At 47.0% G+C, this 24708-nt stretch overlaps 1 protein-coding gene across 10 annotated transcripts in view; it reads left to right on the top strand.

Moving 5' to 3' along the window:
• ZNF385B (zinc finger protein 385B) overlaps positions 1-24708 on the top strand; it is a 305083-nt gene that overhangs the window by 98740 nt on the left and 181635 nt on the right. Inside the window, exon 1 of one of the 10 annotated variants that reach the window (XM_084643006.1) lies at positions 5979-6056. The exons of 6 other annotated variants lie outside the window; for them this stretch is intronic. Coding sequence is in view for 2 of the 4 variants with exons in the window: in XM_084643013.1 (XP_084499139.1) it covers positions 13611-13630 (20 nt within the window). In the remaining 2 variants the exon portion in view is untranslated. Of the gene's footprint in view, positions 1-5978; positions 6057-13008; positions 13114-13566; positions 13631-24708 lie in introns of those variants that run through there. 3 more of the 10 variants (XM_084643004.1, XM_084643014.1, XM_084643013.1) reach the window with 3 other exon arrangements.

The following is a 24708-nucleotide window of genomic DNA, read 5'->3' as shown; positions in this document are numbered from 1 at the left end:
TTCTAAGGTATGATAGAGAATTACTGCACTATTTTTATGGTAAGAAGTAAAGACAGTGTCACAGAAAACTTAGTGTTCAGGAGTATTTCAGTAATGAAGATAGCAGAGAAGGGAAATCAAGTTCTAGGCAATGTCTGAAAGTGAAAAAACAAAATACATGAACAAAATGCAAGGAAATACCTGAATGTATGAACACATCCCAAGGAAATGTTGGAAAGGAGCAGAGTACAGTGTGACAGAATTTAAACATAAAAATAAGAAATGAAATGCTCTATGTAGTTTTAAAGGCATGTGAAATTGATTGAAGGCATATTTCTTCATAACTGGACTTTCAAGGCTAAGGCATGATCTACTCTATTATTAAAACCATTGTTCAAATGATTCAGTTTTCAGAATGAATGATTTATTTCTCTAATCTTTTTCTATGTGTAATATGAGCAGTGTACTGATTTATACTGTTACTTTATACATATACATGCATCTATATAATACACATATGCAAAAATAGGCAAAAAATTTAAGATATTTTTCCAATTTGTGCATTTTGGGGGGGGTTGTGGGGGGGGGGAAGTGACGTATAGCGAAGTACCCTCTACCTCCTAGTGGTGGTACAAGCTTTAAACAAGTAAACCACTATGAGACTAATGCAGGTGTACCTAATGATTTATGATACACTGTGGTGGTCTTGTGTAGTGTGCAAATATCCTGTATTAGAATCAGCAGAAACTGCAACGTAGGCCTGAAAATTTTGGGGGAATGTCCAAAATGTTGTACAAATTTTGTCAATCAGCTCTAATCTTGATGACAATTATTTTCCAATGTAAAGTTTTAGAAAATATTCCTTTATATATTCATCTCCATGTTGTGCTTTATCTATGTAAGCAAAACAGATTTATTCATCTTCCACCAATCTAGAAGCACTGTTAGCTAGGTAACCACAATCCCTTCAAATGCATCTAGCTAACAGTTTTCCTTTTCATTATAAAAGGCACACTTGCTGCCTAATTCTAATCTGTTCTGTTCAGAGTCATATATGATCTTCATCACTGTAGTTTCTGAACATCTTCCAGAAGTGCATTAAGAGACGTGACTAGCATCTGTTCAATGTGGTTCTTTTTCTGTTCCTGTCCCCTGGAGGAAACTATGTAGGGATTTAAAAAATAAACATGTACATTGTGCTATGTGTGTTTTTTATTAGAAAAGGCAGTGTTGAAGAAGTGTGCCTTTCCCGTGGAGCACAAGGTGGTGAGGTTTCTATCTAGATACTTTATGACCCTCATCACTGTAGTATGAGCACCTCACAATCATTAATGGATTTTACTCTCTCAACACCCCTGTGAAGTAGAGAAGTATTACTCTGGTCCTGGTCCAGTACCTTATCCACAAGACCATCGTTCCTACTCTTGGGTTTAAGGTGGTTCTTCGATTCTGCAGGAGTTCATTCCAGTCTTGGACCAGCCCATGAGAAAGTTTTAGTCTTGTGATGGGCAGCTGTACTGTTCCTTGTTGGCAGAGATCCTCATCCCAGAGCTGTAGGTGATAGTTGAATTATCCTGGGTCCAAACCATTGTGTAATTTGAAGTTGAAGATTAAGACCTTGAATTTAACATATATTGGATATTGGTGTAGTATCCCAACTTATATTTAGCTCAGACACTCTGCTTCTTTACCCAGACATGAAGAGCTCTGTGGGAACTCAAAAGTTTGTACTTTCCACCAACAGAAGTTGGTTCAATAAAAGATATTACCTCACCTACTTTGTCTCTCTCAAAAATGTATGCCTTGTTTGTCTGAATTTGTCTAACTGCAACTTCCAGCTATTGGATTGTATTATACCTTTGTTTGCTAGATTGAAGAGCCCAATATTAAATATTTGTTCCCCATGTAGACACTTATACACTGTAATCAAATCACTCCTTACCTTTGCTTTGTTAAAATGGGTAGATTGAACTCTTTAAGCCTGTCTCTGTAAGGCATGTTTTCTAATCCTTTAATAATTCTCATGGCTCTTCTCTGAATCCTCTCCAATTTATCAGCATCCTTCTTGAATGTCGGGCACCAGAATTGGATGCAGTATTCCAGCAGCAGTCACACCAGTGCCAAATATAGAGTTAAAATAACTACTCTACTCCTACTTGAGATTCCTGTTTATGGATTGCATTAGTTCTTTTGTCTACAAAATCATTGGGAGATCACATTCAGCTGATTATCTACCATGTCCCCCAATTTTTTTTCCAGAGTCACTGCTTCTTAGAATAGAGTCCCCATTCTGTACGTATAGCCGACATTCTTTGTTCCTAGAAGTATATATTTACATTTAGCTGTATTAAAACATATATTGTTTGCTTGCACCCAGTTTACCAAGCTATCCAGATCTATCTGAACCAGTTTTTGTGTCATCAGCAAACTTTAGCAATGATGATTTTGTTTTCTTCCAGGTCACTGATTAAAAATGTTGCATAGTGTAGGGTCAAGAATAGATATCTGTGGGACTCACTAAAAACAGACCAACTCAATGACAATTCTCTGTTTACAATTACATTTTGAGGTCTATTAGTTAGCCAGTTTTAATCCATTTAATGTGCCATGTTCATTTTATGTCATTCAGGTTTTTTAAATCAAAATGTCATGTAGTACCAAGTCAAAAGCCTTACAAAAGTCTACGTATGTTACATCAAGACTATTACTTGCAATCTCATTAAACAAAATATCAAGTTAGTTTGACAAGATCTGTTTTCCATAAACCCATGCTCATTTGCATTAATTACATTGTCCTCCTTTAGCTTTTTATTAATGAAGTCGAGTATCAGCTGCTCCATTATCTTGCCTGGGATCAATGTCAGACTGACAGACCTATAATTAGTTATATTTTGGGGTGCAACTCACATCAGTTGTCAATACGTGATCTGTAATCCCTGAGTGCCTTAATGCTTTGCTGCCATACTTCCCTGTCTAGACACTCCCAGCTAGCTTACAAGCCTATATTGTCTGTGTGTTCAGCGGCCCTGGTTGAGTAACTCTGACTCCAACAGCCTCCTTGTTACACCACAGCTACACTCTGGTCTCTACCAGCCTTGTTTACTACTAGCCAAGTAACCCCAACATGCCCCCAGTCCTGAATTTCCTCAAAACTGCCCTGAAATGTCTAGCCCTCTCTAGTGAGCTCCTCAGTTAGCTCTTTTAAAATTCTTGCATGCAAATTATCTGGACCTTCTGATTTTAAAAATATCTAGCTTTAGTAGCTACTGTTTAACATTCTTCTGAGATGCTAGTGGAATGGAAAGAATGTCATCATATGCTATAACTACATCTGTTTTCCCAATTACAGAAAGAAATTTAACACTTCTTTATTTTCTGCATTATTATGGATAGTTCTATCATTTCTATTTAGTAATGGACCAATACCATTGTTAGTATATTAAGAACTTAAAATAATCCTTTTTAAAAAAAAGCCACCTTATTGTCCTTAACTCTGCTGGCCATAAATTTCTACTTGTGTCCCTTTACTTCCCTTATCAATTTTCTATAATTCTTACCTTCTGATTTATATGAATTACTGTTGGTTTCTCCTTTATTCCATTTGTTCTATTTTAATTTTTATAGCTGCATTCACTTCCCCTTAAACCAGATCATTTTAAAAAAAAACTAATGCAGCCTTCTTCCTCAATTGTGGGGTTGTAGGTTTTTTTGGGAATCTAGTAAAGTGTTATTAAAAAATTCCAAATGATCATTAAATTTTTTTATTAAATTATTCATCCCAGCTGATTTGGCTCACAATTGTTTTCAGCTTTGTCAAATTGGCCCTGGTTTCGACCTTACTCTGTTGAAGGAGCTGGTCATCCTGTTCTTTAGTATGATTTGGTGGTCTGTAGCAGACACCAACTAGTGCCCCATCTTGTGTTTTATCTTTTAGGACATTGATCCATAAGCATTCAAGATGACCATCTTCTGAGTATTCAATGAATCAGAAACAAGTACTGTAATGTCATTTTTGACAGACTACTGCTCCTTCTCCCCTTTTGCCCATTCGATCCTTCCTAAATAGTTTATAACCATTGATTTGAACGTTCCAGGGATATGAATCATACCACCAGGTTTCAGTAATTTTGATGTAGTTGGTATTATGCTCATAAATGAGCAATTCCTTTTCCTCTTATTTGTTATCTAGGCTCCTAGCATTGGTGTGTAGGCAATTAAATAATTTCTTCATGTCCTTTGATTCCTTGATTGATTTTGTTCTCAACATTTTGATTTTGTGCTAAATGAGTGCTCATATCGTCCCACTCTCTTTATCCTCCTCTTTTGTTGTTCGTTTAAAGTGCCCCTGATGTTCACCAGTAGTTAGCACCAATATATCCAGGCTAGGTTTCTTCCATGTTGATTGGATTATTGCATGTTTGAAGGAAGAAGAGAGAGATTTCTTCCCTGAATGAGGTAGTTCAGTCAGTAACACTAGTTGCTTGTGACTTTCAACAGCCAGAAAAGGCGTGGGTCGGACATATAGGTCTTTGAGTCTCATTCTGTGTGCCCAGTACTTCTTGTGGAGTGAGTAGTCTGAACTCCGTATGAAAGTAGGCTGTTTGTTGGTTGGCATAAGGAAACTGCATCTTTACAGCCTTGGCAGTCACATAGATCAGTACATGGAGGCAAATGAACAACAGACATGTAGGATTTAAGCGACAGGCTTCAATTTTATTTAACACTGGGATGGGTGTTAGGTACCCTGGCTCCTGCTCTCTCCCACTGGACATTAAATTGGGTCCATTGTGGAGTTCAGGACTCCTACTGTGCAGCCAGTAACTTGGAGTCAACTTGCCTGGGCCCACCCCTAGGACTACCTCACTTGTGAATTCTCTTTATTTCCTCTGCAAGGTGTGTGGGTGTGGACGTGGGGGTAAATGTTCCTAAGGGAGGACCACAGTCTGCAAGACTTAAGGTCTTCCCTTTTCCTATAGGCAAAGGCAATCCGAGTCTCATTTACCATGGGAGCTAGGTCCCTTTTTATCCTTACCTGCACTGGACACGCGTCACAAGTTGAGACAAGTTAAAACAGTTCCTTTTCCTAATTTAGTCCTTTAAAAATGTAACTGTGCCTCTGTGATATTGGAAGGAAGGTGAAAAAATCCACCAGATGTTTTGTCAGTTGGTCCCACTGGAAAAATTCCTTCCTGATCCTGAAGCAGGCAATCGGTCAGACCTGCAGTATAATCAATAACAGAGTTCCAATGCCATACTAAGAGCGGGGGGGTGGGGAGTAGGTAAGTGGCCAGAACAAGAGGCTTTTGAAAAGTCTGGGCCAGTTTAAATAGGTTGTGAACCTATTGAGGGAGAAAACCACAGGAGCCAATCAGTTAGCCCATTCCCTTGCCTTCAGCCAGCTCCCTTCACATGCAATGAGACCTGTCTCTTTCTGCTGTCCATTCATTTAGATAACTTCTTTTCTCCATAATGCCCAATATAACCTAAACCCATATATTTCACAATAAGCCTGACCTAATTTTGTGTGCAGATGCCATTTTGGATTAGCAATTTAAAACCACACAGAATTTACTGTGACACTCTGTCCCTCGCGTGAACACTCAGCACCCCCATGTTCATCCTTGTAAAATGATTGTGTGGTATCCAATGCAAAATTCGACATGTCGCGTGTCTTCGGAAGGCTCATGCTGCACTGAGCATTGTTGTTATAGTGATGTTATAGTAATAGCAGGGGGGCAGTTCACACCTGATCAGGGCATGTTTGGGACAAACCCAGCCCAGCCTCACAGGAACAAAGCACAATGGCCTAGGCAACAACAAAGGATCTGTTGGTTTCTCGAATGAGTCACCCCCCTTCCTTTGATCAGTTTGGGACTTGATGAGGTAATGCTCACCTGACTCTGAAGGGGGCGGGGGCAAAGCCAAAAGGGAAGAAAAAAAATGATAAAAGGGAGACAAATTTGCTGTGCTTTTCCTCTCTCTTCCACCTACATCTACAAACAGCACCACAACCACCAAGCGACTGAAGCTCTGATCAAAGGGGAAAGCCTGGCTGAAGGGCAACCAGGCATCCTGTGGTGAGAAGCATCTAAGTTTGTAAGGTTTCAAAGTAGCAGCCGTATTAGTCTGTATTCGCAAAAAGAAAAGGAGGACTTGTGGCACCTTAGAGACTAACCAATTTATTTGAGCATAAGCTTTCGTGAGCTACAGCATCCGATGCAGTGAGCTTATGCTCATATAAATTGGTTAGTCTCTAAGGTGCCACAAGTCCCCCTTTTCTTTTTAAGTTTGTAAGGACATCAAAAGTGTTAAGATCAGCTTAGAATGCGTTTTGCTTTTATTTCATTTAAGCAAATCTGACGGACTTCTAATCACTTAAAATCTTTCTTTAAAGTTAATATATCTGTTTGATTATCCTACCTGAAGCAGTGTGTTTGGTTTGAAGTGTGTCAGAGACTCTCCTTGGGAGAGCAAGCCTGGTACATATCAATTTCTTTGTTAAATTGACAAACTCATATAAGCTTGCAGCGTCTTGCGGGCATAACACTGCAAGATGGCAGTTCCTAGAGTTGTGTCTGGGACCAGAGATATTGGTGACTGTCATTTGGTTGCACAATCCAAGGAGCAGCTTATATGCCAGAGGCTGTGCGTGAACAACCCAGAAGTGGGGGCTCTCACAGCAGAGCAGGGTAAGGCTGGCTTCCAGAGTTAAGGATTGGAGTGACCTAGCAGATCACTGGTCCAGATAACACCAGAGGGAAACATCTCACTTATATAAGAGATACTTTGTACATACTTTACTAAGATCTTTTTTCTGATTCTCTTGTCAGCTTCTTGATCATTGTTCTTCACTGAATGTTGGGCTACCATGGTTCCCCAAATGCTTTATGCTGTAGCATTATACATGACCCTGAATTTAGCAGTGTGGACAATGGTAGCATCTATTTCCTCATATTTCAATGGGATTTACTCTTTTAAAGCCTGAGCTTTCAAAACAGGATTCCTTTTTTGTGTTTGAAATCACATTTTTATAGCTGCAGTGCATTTCTGGGGAAAAAGCATAATTAAGTTGTGGGGGCTGAAGGGGAGAAAAAATGGATGCTCAGCTTGAAAATAGACTTTGATTTCTCATGGTGTTCTTTATGTATATAGCAGTTAAACAGTTTTCTGTTGAAACTGGAAGTAACTTGATCAGTGGGTGCTATGCCATAATGTGGCATTCATAATATTTAGTGTGTTGGATCAGGGTTTCTCAAACTGGGGGTTGGGACCCCTCAGGGAGTCGCGAGGTTATTACATGGGAGATCGCAAGCTGTCAGCTTCCACTCCAATACCCGTTTTTCCTCCAGCATTTATAATGGTGTTAAATATAAAAAATGTGTTTTAATGTATAAGAGGTTGCACTCAGAGGCTTGCTATATGAAAGGGGTCACCAGTACAAATGTTTGAGAACCACTGTGTTAGAACATAATGGTTTTGCCACCCTGAATTTATTTGTGACCGACAGGATGGTGGAACAGAAACTCAAACACCCTGGCAATCACCACATTTGCAGACTACAATTAATGGTCAGCAGGAATCATTACAAAGATCATTCAAGGTGGCAAATAAACAATGCAAGGCTTAATTCATCACAGAAAGACACATGACTGGGGCTCATTGTCAAAATGCTGCTTCAAAGCCTCCCTGATTCGAATAGCCCCCCTTTGTGTTCCTCTAATAGCCCTGGTGTCTGGCTGCTCAAAATCAGACATGAGGCATTCCACCTCAACACTGCACATGTGCAGAAACTTTTCCCCGGAGGCTTCACAAATGTTAATCAGAGCACAGCGCACGGTTATGAGCATGGGAATATTTTCCTCATTGAGGTCTAACCTGCCCAAAAGGCAGCACCAGTAACCCTCTAATCTGAGAAACGCTCATTCTGCACCTGCTGAGCCTGTTGCTGAAGCAGTCCTTGCTGCTGTCAAGGGTTCTCATGTATGGCTTCATGTGCCACAGGAGTGAGGGTAGGCTGGGTCTCCCAGGATCACATTTCTAGATCTCCAATTGGAATCTTGAGGTCTGGAAAGAAAGTCCCTGCATTCAGCCGTCTGAAAAGATCAGTGTTCCTGAAGATGCCTATGTCATGCACCTTCCTTGACCACCCTGCATTGATGTCCGTGAAACAACTGCAGTGATCCACCAGTGCCTGCAATACGAAAGAGAAGTATCCCTTTCTATTGATATACTCCATTGCAAGATGGTCTCGGGCCAAAATTGGGATATCACCCCACTGCAGTTACGGAATTCCATTGCCGCAAAGCCATCCATTATTTCCCACACATTACCCAGAGTCACAGTCCTTAGTAGCAGGAGGCGATCAATGGCCCTGCACACATGCATCATTGCATCCCCCATGGTGGACTTCCCAACCTCAAACTGATTCATGACTGACCGGTAGCAGTCTGGAGTTGCCAGCTACCACAAAGCAATCACCACTCACTTTTCCACCATTGGACCTCTCTCATTTTGGCCTCCTTGCACCATAGGGCACAGGCAAGCAGTCGCGCGCATTTCAAGAAAGATGGCTTTGCATATACAAAGCTTGTGCAGCCACTACTCGTCATCCCATACCTGCATCACAATCTGATCCCACCACTCAGTGCTTGTTTCCTGAGCCCAATAGCAACGGTCCACCGTGTGCAGCTGCTCAGTGAATACCAACATCAATCTTGAATTTTCTTTCCATGGAACGGAGCAAGGCAAGTAGCATGGATTCCTGTTCAGATTCACAGCTCATGAAATAGTGCAGGATCAGCCATGTTCTGTTCATAATGCTTATCTCAAGACTGGTGAGCAGTGCAAGATCTATGCCTTCAGGCAGAGATGGTGGGCGCAAAGTTTACAGGGGCAGTTGGAAAATAATGCAAAATGCAGTCGGAAGCCCTTGGAATTATGGGACAGAGAGAACTGCATCATGGGGGTGGTGATTCTGCCCCTAGAATGCACTGCAATCCATTCCCAGAACGCCTAACCGGAGAAGGTGGCGATTTGCACAGTGGGATAGCCACCCATGCTATCTCTGCTCTCTCTGTCGGTGCCAGAGTGCCAACTGTGGATGAGCTCTGCTGACTCAAGGAGTCTTGTGTGAACATGCACAAGTGATGTAATTACAGGGCTTTATGATTGTCAGCATAACCTAAGTCGATTTAAATATAGTGGCCATAGTGACGGCTCTAACTTCCTGATACTAATGTGGGGCTTGTGTTGTATTTATTCGGTGTGTTGATAATGCCTAGAGGCCCCAGATCAGCTGAGATCAGGGTCCAGTGGTACCAGGCACTGTAAAAACACAGAGTAAGACAGTCTCTGCCTTAAAGAGTTTTAAAATGTGATTTGAAACCATACTCAGTGTGTGCTTACAAATAGTTTGAAGGAACAGTGGAGGGTAGGACAAGTAAATAGTAATAAGAAAATAACAAGCATTGGCCATAGGCCAGGTATTTGCCCAGCTATATGGCTTCCAGTTTGCTCTAATTTCTTTATAAAGTAAATTGATTGGAGAAATATTAGAAGCTACCATTGGCTGTCTAGCCATTCTGAGTTGTCACTTTGTAGACATCACAGTAGAGGTGGGACTTGAAGATTTTGAAGAGGATGGATAGGTAGCAGCTATGCAGACTCGATCAAGGAGGGTGTGCCATGCATAAGATTCATCATAAGTAAGTACAGTTACAGGAGAAGCACACTAGCTGGTGATGGAGACTGGTATTAGCAGCAGAACAGATAAGAAGGGAGAAGATACTTACTTTCTGAAGGGCTTTAAAGATGCCACTGGACATCAGAGCAGCCGCGGTATCAATGTTTACCATGATCCGGTCAGAGCTCTTAAACCATGCAACTCTCATAATCAAAATCTAGGTAATAGTTAAAAGTGTAGAGGGTTCTGGGCCATGTAATCTCTGTATCCAGCCATTGCTTCAGTTTAGAGGATGGGAGATTGGTTCAGTTTTGGCCCATCAGTAGTTACTTTTTATAGAGTGAAATCTCTACAGTTGTTTACACCAGTTAGTAGACTGCTCGATGCATGCATCCATCTACTTTTTTATAATGGTGTCCATCAATATATCTGTAGTATCATTATAGTATCTAAGTACTAGTTTCCATTAGTTTGACCTTTTTTTTCCAGTTTATTCCCCTCTGCTTTAAATCAATTGGAAGATTTTGATGTCACTTACACCAGTATAAATAATTAGTAATGCCTTTGAAAGCAATGGGTTTATATGGATTATAAAATAATGACCCAAAATATGTGTTTGGATCAGAATCTGACCCAAAATACTTAGAGAAGCAAAGAAATGCTCATTGATAAGTAACAAGGCAAAGCAAAAGTTAACTGTGCGGCCAGTGTAAATATTTGAATAAACTGGATTCAGTGTTGAAAAGAATGTGCTGGAGAGATACACTAGCAATATTAGAAAAGAACCCGAAGGACAATCTATTGATTTTATTCTTATCTTGATGACCTTGCAGTTTGAGTTAATGGTTTCTAAGCTAGACTGAAAAGTTGCAGGACAAGTCTCCAGTCAAGGAGAAAGGGTTATTTAGAGCAGAAACATAACCCAAGTATTTTTCCATTATATAAAGCATTAATACGAAATTGAATTTCCCCATGTTTAGAGGGAATTGTGATGTTTTCAGAGTTGGTAGCTATGAGCCCGACAGAGTTCAGCAGTATTAAATATTTTTTCCTTTTTAATGACATAGCTGGGAGGTCCTCTGATATAGTAATAAGCATCACTTTTTTGTAGCTAATATAAATCCTTGATAAAATTGGTTACTGTTCTCTGAAAAAGATAAGAGCTTATTGATCAAAAAAGCCAGGCTGTTACTTATTGTGGCATCCTTGGTATCCTGTTAAGCAAGAATATGTGTCTGTGTATGTGTGTATTCTGTAAACGTGTGTACAAACGTACAAGAATGGAGCTGTCCCTGGAATCCAGAGTGCAGGGACAGAAGTTGTATCTCACGCCAGCTTGGAGAGTACAAGAAGATGATGATTCTTTGTGGCAGATCCTCAGCTGATGAAAATGTCATAGCTCCATTAAAGTCAAGAGCGATAATGAAGTACTCAGTTGTTCATAGCAAATTTCAAGGTTAAACTTATTACCCACCCACCCACCCCTTACACAGTACAGTGAATTTCTCCTTTACTGTCTTTATGCATAATATTGATACCAAGAACTTTGGTACCATGATTTCTGTTAGTTGAAGGTGGTGATGTTCTCAATTCCTTAACCTCTTTATTGTTAACTGTGGAAGAAGTCAGAAGTGGAAGATCAGGAGGCACCAAGGGATAAAATAATTGCAACTCTTCAAACAATTGTATCTGTCTTGAAAATGAAAAAAAAAATACATCTCATTGAGCATAATTATGGGTTTTGCTAGTGGCTATTAAGGTATAGTCTCTTAGAAAATATTTTACCCTTGCCCCTTCAAAAGCTCTGATGTTAGCTGAACAAGATTTAATTCAGCCACTTTTTATTAACCAAGACCAGAAGCCCTAATTCCAAAATGTGCAGCCCAGAGCACAGTAATTATCCATTTAAAAAAAAATTTCCTGATAGAAAGCTCTTCAGCTGAGTGCAGACAAGGGGGAAATCATGTTAAAGGGGTTGAGTGTTTTTTCCTTACTAAAGAGCTGAAGGAAAATTGGAACTACATAATAATAAGATGATATAATTCTACTAACTCAGACTTGGACACTTGGCTTTATGTTTCAGGACTTTAAATTACTTTGGGTATTTTTCTTAGGGGTGTTAAGCACTAGGGCCCTAATTTGTGCTTTAGAATGTCTATAACGTTGCCAGTGAATAGTCCCTTTGGCTTCAAAGAAAAGTAAAACAGAAAAACAAAACACCCGCCCCCCCAAATGAAGTATAAAATCTTGTTTCTGCCATGCTAAGGTCATGGCTGTATTATAACAAAAGCAGAACCAATGTACCTAATAATAACAGTGATTATTTTATTAAAATTCTTTCAAATGCAAATTGATTCCCATTTTAACACTGCACAAATTAACTGTTACTCTCATACAACATACACATAGGTTTAAAAAAATCTCTTCTCATCACCCCTATTGCTTAATTCTCTGATGATCTGCACAGTGAGCTGAGACAGTAAATCTAGTAGATTTTTCAGATTTGCTGTATCAATGGTTGATATCTAGATTCATGAGCTAGTATAATTGGATGAAAGCTACCTTTCTGCTTTTCATTTGCATATTAGAGATAACGCAGTGTGTTTAAGGAGTGGAGGGGTAGGTATGGCTATTAAGGCACTTCTCAACATTACAGACCATTTTCATCAATATTGCTTACCAAGGGATGGCTGGATTGATCTGAATATATTTATCTAAATTTCTTGATAGGTGCAGTGGCTGCATCATCTTTATTAACTCCTTTCATAGCTGAATACTTTCAGATAATACCAAATAACATGTGTTGGCATGTATATTGAGTACATATTGATATTTTGTTCAGCTTAAGTAAGAATCAATGGGAGACTGCCACAGAAATAAAAATATTTTTAATTTTTTGAACGGAATGCTCTCCATGATAAAATATATCACTACCATGTCCTACCTCAAATACTCCACAAGACTTTCTTCTACCATTTATTTATTTAGTGTTTACATATTCACCAAGCCAAGCAATAGCGTCGTTAGTGGCCAAGTGGAGCTCTTCTACCATAATGTCTATGACAAATTCCCAATAGTGTGGAGGGTTAGAAAACCCACCTATTGTGTTGTGTTTGGTGTGATAAAACGAAGTGGGGGGTGGTCGCTTCCTTTTATGGACACCCTGCCAGCCAGTTAGCTATAAAGTCCGTCTTGGTAGCTGTTTTCTACTGGCTTTACCTGTAAAGGGTTAAAAAGGCCCCCAGGTAAAGGGGGGAAAAAGTGGGCACCTGACCAAAAGAGCCAATGGGAAGACTAGAACTTTTTAAAATGGGGAAAGAAACTTTCCCTTTGTGTGTTGCCCTCAGGGAAAGGGGAACAGAGGGCAGCAGGAATGCTATGTAAAGCTTAAGCCAGGTATGATCATAAATCATCAGCTCATGCCTAGAATTATTTATCTGAACTTCAGATGTGTAAGTAGATCAGAATGTTTAGTTAGACATGATCAAGTTTATTTCTTATTTTGGCTTGTGGATCTCCTCTGTGGTAACCCCAGATGCTTTTGTTGCTTGTAACTTTTAAGTTGAACCCCCAAGAAAGCTGTTTTGGGTGCTTAATTTTTGTAATTGTTTCTTTTAAGGTCTAGCAAAAAGCCTAAGTTCCAGATGTATTTTTTCCTTTTTGTTTTTAATAAAATTTATGATTTTTAAGAACAGGATTGGATTTTTGGTGTCCTAAGAGGTTTGTGCATGTTGGTTGATTAGCTGATAGCCACAGCTAATTTCCTTTGTTTTCTTTCTCAGCTCTTCCCTTGAGGGGTGTGTGAAAGGGCTTGAGGGTACCCCACAGGGAGGAATTCACAAGTGCTCCTTTGTGGGTTCAAAGGTGGTGGTGGTTGTTTTTTTGCATTTGAGTGGTGGCAGCGTTTACCAAGCCGAGGTCAGAGAGAAGCTGTAACCTTGGGAGTTTAATGCAAGCCTGGAGTGGCAAGTATTAATTCTTAAAATCCTTGTGGGCCCCTAATTCCTGCACTTGGAGTGACAGAGTGGGGATTCAGCCTTGACAGTTGGGAATGGAGTTTATCTTGGGGTTTACTTCTGGTTTTGTTTTTTGTTGTATTTAAATTATTTCAGAGGCACCCAGAATAGCAAATGGGTGCCTGTTTGTGTTGTGCTATAAACCACAGTAAATAACTGAGGTCTATAATTACTGACATCAAAATATCTCATGTTTATGTGCACAGAGCTGGTCTATGTAAGCACATATTCCTGTCACTGTTCACTTTGTACATCTGTTTGTTACACTCACTTGTAGTGGCTTGTCTTAATTTTTATTGTGGGGCAGGAACTGTACTTCTATGTAAAAAGAAAAGGAGTACTTGTGGCACCTTAGAGACTAACCAATTTATTTGAGCATAAGATTTCGTGAGCTACAGCTCACTTCATTGGATGCATACTGTAGTTCACAAAAGCTTATGCTCAAATAAATTGGTTAGTCTCTAAGGTGCCACAAGTACTCCTTTTCGCGAATACAAACTAATATGGCTGCTACTCTGAAACCTGTACTTCTATGTGTTTGCCTAACACACAGGGTCAGAGTTAGCTTGATTAGTTGCCACTTTTCAAATAACAATTGCACATTTCACCAGATCCAAGGTACAATCCAGAATTCATCTTTAAAGTAGAGTTTTTCCTTTGTAAGTGTGAATTATATGTGCCTGTTCCCTCCCAGTTCACATAGTTATCGATTTGCCTGTGGTGATATTATGTTGTTTTTTTCTGTTCTGTTCAAGTGTAAATGGTTCTTAAATTGTAAAGATTATTTTTGCAGCTGACTGAAAATGCAATGTCCTGCCTACATAGGAAAGTGTTACCAGTTATACATGTATAGTTCCCCCTATGCGGACGCTTATTCAAATATAAGATAATCTTGTTTTTGTTTTGTTTAGCTTAAATCCTTTCCCAAGCAACAGAACCTAAACTGTCAAAAGTAGCTCTTTTACTGGAATATGTGGGGATGGGTGGGAGTTGTACTGATAAAACTCATATCAGTTTCAATATAGTTTCATACAAAAAAATAACTTTCCTACATTGGAAACAATGGGCCAAATCCTGAAAATATAGGACATAGGACAGCGTAAGGACTTTAGGGATTGACCTCTTGTGAATTGAAGTTGTACAATTCCCAGTGAGATAGGAGTCTGGAATGTTATAAAAAGGAGAGAGAAAATAAAAGCATAGTGGTGGTTTCTGTTGGTTGTCTCCTTGCTTTAGCAACAAAGATTCAGGACTGTGAGTTTCCATCTTTCTGTCCTTGCTGAACTACACCAGCCTGTTATGTTTGACTCTTAATCATATTTTTAAAATTCAAAGACAAAACTTGATTTGTTTTAACTTATCATTGTCACACTGGATCTTCAGAAAAAAAATTTATTTTAAAAGAATAGATGTTTTAAAATGTCTCTCAACTATAAGTTAAATTTTAATATTGTGGATATGCCAAGTCATATTTCACCTTTATGATATGTGGCAGAGCTCCGACCTTGTCCTGTGGGTCCCACGCTTCCAGGCGGTGTATGCTAGCTTCAGAGGTTCACTGCAAACCTCCACGTAGCCCTTCTCTCTCTAGGGCCAGGGATACAGTCTACTGAGCCCTTTTCATCATAAGCCAGCAATGGAGGTGGGTGAGAGAATTCCCAGTCTCTGTTGCTCCTATGGCCTCACGCCAAAACAGTTTAGCCTCCTGTCCTGACAGGGGCCTGTTTTCCCCTCCCAGGAGGTGTTTCCATAGTGGTGGGTTGGGGGGAATCTGGGCCTGCCCTCTAATCCGGGTTCTGGCCCAGGGACCCTAATGGTAGCAGCTGTTGGCAGCCAACCTTTTACTGCCAGAGTTGCTACATTTCCCTGGGCCACTTTCCCACAGCTCTCCTGTTTCTCCCTTCTTCACCATTACCAATGACTTGAGGGTGTCTTCATTAACCAGCCCTTCAGCCACACTGCCTTTCCTCTGGCTTGTCTCTGCCTGACTGGAGAGAGCCCTTTTATATTATCAGAGGGGCCTTAATTAGAGTCAGGTGGTCACATTAGCTTAATGGCCTCACCTGACTCTTTGCAGGTTAATTGGAGTCAGCTGTTCTCATTAGCCTGGAGCAGCCCCTGCTCTGGTCAGTCAGGGAACAGAAAACTGTTAATCCAGTGACTAGTAAATCTGCCCTCTGCTGAACCTGACTGGCCTGGAGGGAGGAGGGAGACTGCTGCTGCTGGCCTTTGGGCTCTTGCTGCTATTGCTGCCTCTGCTCCAGCTGCTCCCCTGGCTGGGCCAGAAACCACCCACCCCCCTTCTCTGCTACCTGGTTGCTAGCCAGCTGCTGGACCCACCCCACCCTCAGGTACTGCTACTGCCCGGGGTGGGGGGGAACTGCTGGCCCGCTCCCCAGAGGAAGGGAGAGAGGGGCCCCAGCTGTTGCTGCTGTGAACACTATGACCACCACCACCTGTGAGGGGTCCTTTCTGCCTGCCTAGCCACCGGACTGCCATCTGGAGTTGCTGGAGCTGCTGCTGCCCGGGAGCTGCTGGACCCTAGAGGAGAAGACGAAGAGGACCTGCAGCTACTGGGGAAGCGCGCAGAGATGCTGCAGACCACTGTGGAGGGGGCCATGAAGGACTGAGTAGCTTTCAAACTGTGCTCTTGTGGTGGGGGTTTTGACTATGTTTGTGGGGACACGGGGTGTGGTGTGGAGCTGCCCCCCGACCCATCTGCGTCCCCCAATCCCCACCACCAGCACTGCCCCCTCCACCATCCCCATTGGCTGTTTACCACCTGCTTCAGCTCCTGCCTCTGGCCTCAGCTGCTTGCTTGGCTTGCCGTGCCCTATTTCCACCCTTTGGGCCAGAAGCAGCAGCCAGCCCACACTGACTTTGTGCAAGCGCACATGCCCCCCCCCCCCGGACTGCCCACCCCACAGCTTTGCCCCTTGCTACTTGCCCATTTGCCCCTTGCAGCCTTTTGCCCCTCCCCTTTACCCCAGCCCCCTTACTAGCTTCAATTTGTTTGCCTGCCCTGCCCGTTTCCCTCTGCAGCCTTTGTTTGTTTGGCCTGCCCCAGCCTCCGAAGCTAGCCCCTTGGTTTCCCCGTCCTACCTCCAGCCTGCTTAGCCCCTTTCTCTGTGCGCCCGTACCCCCTCCCATGCGCTTGTGCCACTCCCCATTTTAGTTTGAACCCTCTTCACTGCACCCCCCCAATGCTGTTGTATCCCCCACTCCTCGAGTGCAGCTAGAGGAGCCAGAATCCCACCCTGTGTCAGTGATTGACCCCTAGCCCCTGATTTGCCCCCCCGTCCAGCCCACCCCTTTTGGTGCTCTCCTCCCCTGCCTGCAGCCTAGTGGGGAGGAGTGGTCGACCTGCTTCCCCTTTCCCTCTTTGGTGTCTTTTTCCCCTTCCCTCCCTGCTCGTGATGGCAGGGGACAAGGTGGGTGGGGCCCCTCCGGAAGACCCCGCTGTCCCTCCCCCACCTGCCGCCCCATTGCCCCCCCCCAGCCTCTATCTCCGCTGCCACAGCCGAACCACCTGCTACTGCCCACGCTGGGGTACCAGCAGCGGTGGACACCAGGATGACCTCCACTGCTGCCACATTCCTCGCCCCTTCCGACTCTGGGGAAGCCCCCGCAGCTGGCGGGAAGGGCCAGGGTAAAAGGAAGAGTAAAGCCTGCAAAAAAGATCAAGCCCTCCAGGGCAGGGGCTGCCCCCACTGCTGCAGCCCCGCTATCGGCCACGGCGTCCCTCCCCACTGTTCCCTCCACCAGCTCTGCGGGTGCCTCTCCCCCAGCCCCCAGGGCGTACGCCCAAGTGGCGGCAGCCCCCCCGCCTGCTGCTAAGTCATCTCTCCCGCCCACCGTCTCTGCTACCGTCTGTAGTGGCCAGGGCCCCTTCCCCACCTTGACCAGGAAGCATGGTGTCCGTTGCCTCCTGGTGCCCGCCTCGCCCCATGTAGAAACCTAGGTGCAGGCGTTGGCGAGGGTGGTGGGGCCCACGGCCATTGTGGCAGCCTCCAAAATCTATGGCAAGATCGTTTTCTTCTTGGCATCGGAGGCCGCCGCCCAGGAGGTGGTGGAGAAGGGCCTGGTGGTGGGTGGGTGGGGGTGTTCGTCCCCCTAGAGCTGCTAGAGGACCTGGGCATCCGCCTGGTCCTGACCTCCGTCCCTCCCTTCCTTCCCAGTGCTGCCCTATTATCCGCTCTCTCCACCCTGGGGAAACCCATCTCCATTGTCAGCCCTCTCCCACTGGGCTGCAAAGAACCTGCCCTTCGTTATGTCCTCTCGTTCCGCCGGCAGGTGCAGCTTCAACTGCCACCGGCGACACATGATGGAGAGGCGCTCGAGGGGTCATTCCTGGTCCCATACCAGGGGGCCCGTTACAGGGTGCATTATTCAATGGGGGAGGCCCGGTGCTACCTCTGCTGGGCCATGGGACACGTCTGGAGGGACTGCCCCTTGGCCCACAAAGGAGGGGCATCCGGGACCCCCGAGCCCTGGCAGGGCGCCGGCCCCGTCATCACCAGCGCCCGAAGCCACCCCTCCTCCTTCCCAGCCCACCACTGCTCCCGCTCAGGCCCAAGGGGCACCTCCCCCACTATGCCTAGATGAGTGGGAAAGGCCCGCCTCTGCTGTTTGCAATCTGGCAGGGCCTGTGGAGGAGGGTGCGGCAGGGATACCGCCGGGCATGGGAGAGGGCGCGCCCCAGTGGGAATATTCCTTCCCTCGTGCTGCCCCACTGTTACCCCTCTCCCTCCGAGTCCCTGAGCCATCTCCCCTGCCCCCTGACCTGACTGCTGCTAGCCAGGCCTCAGATGACGCCATGGAGGGCTCGGCCCTAGGACAGGGGAAGTGGGGCAAGCGGAAGGCTCGAGCTCCTCTCCTTCCATACGTTGTGGAGGCCCCCTGGAAGACCAGAAAGGGGAGCACCGATGCCGAGCCTTCCGCTTTGCCCACTGGTGTATTCCATCCACCGGTGCCAGCTGGGGAAGATGTGGCAGCACTGGAGGGTCATATTGCCCCTCCATGGGAGTCCCGCCCCTCCGAGGCCCCCGATGGAGCCCCTCATGCCCCAGAGTCATATGAAGCCCCTGTGAGCCTCCAGGCGACCGTCACTTTGGGTGCCGGCGGGGAGCACTCCGAGGTGGTGGAAGGCGATCTCCCCTCTCTATATGAGGAGATGGTGGCCCGCGGTCTGACCTCGGTTACCCGGGGGGAGGACGACCCTTTGCCAGCGGGCCTTGATCTGGACGACCTCACTCCAGCCCCCCTTTCCCCATGCTCCCTCCCCCTAACCGTTGCTTCCACTCCTGCCTCCGAGGAGCCCCTGGACTCCTCCATCAACCCGGCCGCCAAAGGCACCCCGCTGACAGCCGCTGAGGCTGTTGAGGCGACAGCCAGTGCCACGTGGCCGGGACCCGAGCCACCAGGGGCACCCCTCGTTGGTGTGGAGCAATCGATCTCCCTCCCAGGCGGGGGCCCTACAGAAGATAGTCTACCTCCTGATGCCGTGGCTGCCAAACCCACCATAGAGCCTGCGCCCAGCATTGGTGAGAACCCCCTCCCCACCCCCCCAAACCCTTGAGCCTGACCGGGAAGTGCCACTGCCCCGTTGCTTGGCTTCTGGAGCCCGGAATCTCACCTCTGCCCCTGATGCTGATCCTGTCCCTATCCCTTCCACCTCCTGTGATGATGTTGCTGCCCCAGGGGCTGTTTCTTTCCCCTGTCCAGTAGATGCTCTCCAGGGAGCGGCTTTTGTGTTTCCCTGTCCCGACCCACTAGGAGCTGCTATCTTCCCTTCGCCGCCCCCTATTGACCCAGGGTTTGAGGTGGGCTGTGTGGCACCAGCCCATCGGGTGCCACGTCGGGGGTCCGCCCCTTGCCTGCCCGTCTCGGTGGGCCACAGGGCTGTGTCACAGGCCCTGCCAGAGGATGGTCAGGAGCCATAATCCCATCCCCCCATGCGCTGCGAGAGGAGCTGCGGGACTTTCTTGAAGACGTCTGCAGCTCCCGCAACAAGGTACAGCTTGCTCTCCAGTGACGGGGGGACTTTCACCAAATCCTCCGGGGCGCAAGGGCCCTTATGGGGGACGGTAAAAGGACCAGGAAGCAGGCTGCCACAGCCTACCAGCAGGTCCGCGGCTTCCATGACTCGTTGCTCACCTATGGGGTAGGTCACGGTTTGCTGCTTGGCCCAATGGGGGCTGCTAGCATCCCTGCAGGCTAGGATCCTCCCCAGCTCTCCTCATGGCACCAATCATCATCACAACATTGAACACCTGGGGCTGTAGGATGGGTCTCCGCAGGTCCCAGGTGCTCTTTTTCCTTCGGGAGTGGAGGTACTCTGTGGTTTTCCTGCAGGACACCCATATGGATCCGGCCACCAAAGACAGCTGGAATGGGGGGACAGGGTCTACTTTAGCCATCTCACAGTTCGTACGGCTGGAGTGGTGACCCTGTTCTTCCCCGACCTACAGCCCGAGGTGCTGGGGGTTGCCAAGGCTGTTTCGGGCCACCTGCTGCACCTCCGGGTCCGTATGGAGGGGCTAGAGGTCAATCTCGTTAAGATCTATGCTGTGACATCGGGCCTGGAGTGGCTGCGTTTCTATCAGCAGGCGTCCGCCTTCCTCGGCACCTTGGATCCTCATAAATGCCTGGTCCTGGGCAGGTACTTTAATACCACCCTCGAGGAGCAGGACTGCTCGGGGACCGAGCAGTGCCCGGCCACCGCGAACATCCTCCGGGAGATAGTCAAACACCACTCCCTGGTGGACGTTTGGTGCAACCACCACCCGGATGACATTTCAACGTTCACCTTTGTCCGGATGGAGGCCCGTCAGTCGTGCCACTCCCAGTTGGACCGCATCTATTTATCATGTTTCCACCTTTCCTGGGCCCACTCCTTCAGCATCCAGCCAGCCCTGTTCTCTGATCATCATCTAGCCACCGTGATGGCCTCTCTCTGCGCGTTGAGGCCAGGGCCAGCCTATTGGCATTTCAACAACAGCTTGTTGGAGGATGTGGGCTTCTGGCATCCTTCCGGGAGTTCTGGCTGGCCTGGCGAGGACAGCGGCATGCCTTTCCCTCGGCGCAGCGGTGGTGGGACCTGGGGAAGGTGCGTGCCCGGCTCTTCTGCAGTGACTACATCCGGGGCGCCAGCTGATGGAGGGATGCAGCGATAGAGCAGTTGGAACGGGAGGTCTTAGAGCTGGAGAGGCGTCTGGCCACCAGCCCCGAGGATCCGCCCCTCTGCGGAGTGTGCCGGGAGAAGCGGGAGGAGCTCCAAGCCCTTGAAGATCATCGGGCCCAGGGCACACTTGTTCGATCCTGCATCCGTCTCCTTCGGGAGATGGATCGCGACTCCTGCTTCTCCTATGCCCTGGAGAAAAGGAGGGGGGCCAAGAAGCATGTCACTTGCCTTTTGGCAGAGGACGGCACCCCCCTCACAGATCTGGTGGAGATGTGCGGAAGGGCTAGAACCTTCTACGCAAGCCTTTTCTCCCCGGATCTGACCAATCCTAACACTTGCAGAGTGCTCTGGGAGGACCTTCCTACGGTCAGCACGGGCGACCAAGACTGGCTAGCGCTGCCTCTTACTCTGGCCGAGTTCTTGGAAGCCCTCCGTTGCATGCGCACCAATAAATCTCCGGGCATGGACGGGCTGACCGTGGAGTTCTACCGCGTGTTCTGGGACATCCTTGGCCCAGACCTAGTCACCGTCTGGGCCAAGTCTTTGCAGAGCAGGGTCCTCCCTCTTTCGTGCAGGTGAGCCATGCTCGCCTTATTGCTGAAGAAGGGGGACCTCCGCGATTTACGAAATTGGCATCCCGTCTCGTTTCTCAGCACGGACTACAAAGTTGTAGCAAAAGCCATCTCGCTGCGGCTAGGGTCCGTGCTGTCGGATGTGATCTGACCAGACCAAACCTACTCCATCCCGGGTCACAGCATCCTTGACAACCTGTATCTGGTCCGGGACCTCTTGGAACTTGGGTGTAGGGATGGTCTGTCGTTCGCCCTCCTGTCTTTGGATCAGGAGAAGGCGTTTGACAGGGTGGGCCACGGGTATCTCCTGAGCACTCTGCGAGTGTTTGGCTTCGGACCCCAGTTTGTGGGTTTTCTCTGGGTGCTGTACGGCTCCGCAGAGTGTCTGGTCAGGCTCAACTGGACTCTAACCGAACCAATCAGCTTTGGGCGAGGAGTACGGCAGGGGTGCCCCCTCTGGGGGCAGCTGTACGCTCTGGTGATCAAGCCCTTCCTCTGTCTTCTCCGTAGGAGGTTGACGGGGTTGGTGCTGCGGGAGCCGGAGCTGTCTGCTGGTCCTGTTGGCATACGCCGACGACCTGCTCCTCGTGGTCCAGGACCTGGGCAACTTGGCGTGGGTGGAGGCTTGCTAGGCCATCTATTCGGCAGCCTCCTCTGCCTGGGTCAAGCTCTGGCCTCGTAGTCGGGGACAGCTGGCAGCTGAGCTCTCTCTCACCCGCGCTTCAGGCCATCCGGTGGAGCGCGGGTCCTCTGCTCTATCTCGGCATTTACCTTTCTGTCACGTATCCCTCTCCGCCGGAGAACTGGCACGATTTCGAGGGCAGGGTGATAGAGTGGCTCTGAAAATGGACAGGACTACTCCGGTGCCTCTCCCTTTGAGGGAGAGCGCTGGTGCTTGATCAACTAGTCCTGTCCATGCTCTGATACCGGCTGTACACCCTGGTCCCGGCCCCGGGTTTCCTGGCCAACCTCCGGACATCGATTCTGGAGTTCTTTTGGTCAGGACTGCACTGGGTCCCTGCAGGGGTTCTCCATCTGCCCCTGGAGGAGGGAGGGCAGGGCCTGAAGTGTCTGCACACCCAGGTCCGTGTCTTCCGCCTCCAGGCCCTACAGGGGCTCCTTTATGGGGCAGGTAGTCCAGCGTGGAGCATACTGGCGCACACCTTCCTGCGCTGCTTCCGAGGGCTCCGGCAGCTCCTTTATCTGCATCCGAGAGGTCTTCCGTGAGACCTCTCCAGGCTGCCGGTCTTCTGCCAGGACCTTCTCCGGACCTGGAAACTGCTTTCAACGACCAGGTTCATGGCAGCCACCGAGGGGGCGGATCTCCTCGCGGAGCCCCTGCTACACAACCCCCAGCTCCGCGTGCAGATGGCGGAGTCCCCCTCGGTGTGCCAGAAGTTGGTCCTGGCAGAAGTCACAGGAGTCGGAGACCTCCTGGACTATAACTGGGGAGACTGGCTGGATCTCCTGACGCTCACTCAGCGCATGGGGCTCTACAGACCTTGTACTCCCGGGCATGTACTTCAGGAGGTGAGGGCCGCTTTGCTGCCCGCTGCTCACGTTTACCTTGACAGGGTCCTGCATGAGGGCACGCCCCGCCCACCCTCCACCCCAGACTCACCGGACCTTTTCATCGGGCCCCTACCCCATGGACCCAACTGACCCTCCCGCCCCTTCACCGTGAGCCGGCTGCACAAGCTGCAGCCAGTCTGCTTTCAGACAGCGCCAAGGAAACATCTATACACACTCGTGCTCCACATCCTTCAAGTCCTCACCCTCGTGTCCTGCCCCGATATAAAATGGCGGGACCTCCTGCCTCCTCTGGAGGGTGAGGAGCCCCGGTAGGCCAGCCTATACTCCACCTTGGTCCCAAGGCCCGCCGGGGATATCAGTTGGCAGCTCCTTCACAGAGCCGTGAGCATGGGCGTGTACTTGGAGCGGTTCACCCCTATCCCAGATACCTGCCCTTTTGCGGCGTGAGGGAAACCCTGGCACACACATACCTGGAGTGTGCCAGGCTGCAGCCCATATGCTCCTCACAAATATCTTGTTACACTTTTGGTTGCACTTTTCCCCTCACCTTCTTATTTATGCACTCCCTATCCGTGGCCCCACAAAGTCGCGGGACCTCCTGGTCAACCTCCTCCTGGCCCTAGCTAAAATGGCCATCTATAAAACCAGAGTGAGGAGGTTGGCCGATGGAGTCTCCTGTGACTGTGGGGCCTATTTCCGATCCTCTGTCCGTTCACGTATCTGGGCAGAGTTCCTCTGGGCAGCGTCCACCAACTCCCTTGATGCCTTTGAGGAGCAGTGGGCACTGTCCGGGGTTCTCTGCTCGGTGTCCCCATCCGGTTCCCTTTGTTTGACCCTTTGACTACACTCCTGTCCTTGTTATTTCATTAGTTGTCCCCCGTATTTATTTGGTGTCCTGGTCCTGTGGATCCCCCTCTTTGGCTGGGGTGTGTGTGCTTTGCCCGCCCACTTCCCGTATCCGAGTAAGGCTACTCTGCTGTACCCAACTGGGCTGGGTCTATCACAGATAGTTTAGTCATAAGGATGATGGGTTTAACTCCATTTTCTTTTTCTCAGGGATCTTTACACAGGCTATATTCTTAATAGGTTATAATCACTTTACACAGCCTGCAGAGATCTTTTCAAGTAGCTAATAACAATATAGACGGCAATTTTCCGTTACAGGTTGATAGCTTTAGACTTCATGAGATTTCTTGACGCTATTTTAATACACTAGGACTGTATGCTAAATTTAGATCTTCTGTCTATTAGTGGAGATAACTGTTCCACTTTGTGGTAGATTTAGTCACTATATTTCTGTCAAGCACTGCAACTTGCAGTGTGTTTGTTTAAACAAGTAACTCCACACATATAAGGCTACAAATTCCCAGACAATTCACTGGGTGTTTTTCAAGAGTAGAGGTTATAGGAAAGGCCTTTACTGTATTTGATGACAAGTGTTAATTTAACATTCCTGTGACATTTTTTATCTCACTTGTTTGACATAAGGCTTTCTTTTGCAGTTTAGCTTGGGAGGTAGGGCCAAATGCATCCCTGATGTAACTATTGAAACCAATTGAGTTGCACTAGGGATGAGTTTGGCCCAGGATGCCTATTTAAATAGACATTTGAATATTATTACTGTCATTCATAGGAAGGCTGAGCTCTCAACGGGAATAAAGTATGTTTACAATAACTGGAAAGAATATATTAATATCATGTCATTTACAGCTGACATTATTAGCTGTCAATAAAGAGGTCTGA

The sequence above is a fragment of the Lepidochelys olivacea genome (genome assembly GCF_965140295.1).
Source record: "Lepidochelys olivacea isolate rLepOli2 genome assembly, chromosome: 11".
In the NCBI taxonomy this organism is placed as follows: domain Eukaryota; kingdom Metazoa; phylum Chordata; order Testudines; family Cheloniidae; genus Lepidochelys; species Lepidochelys olivacea.
This window is presented reverse-complemented; position numbering and strand designations above follow the sequence as displayed.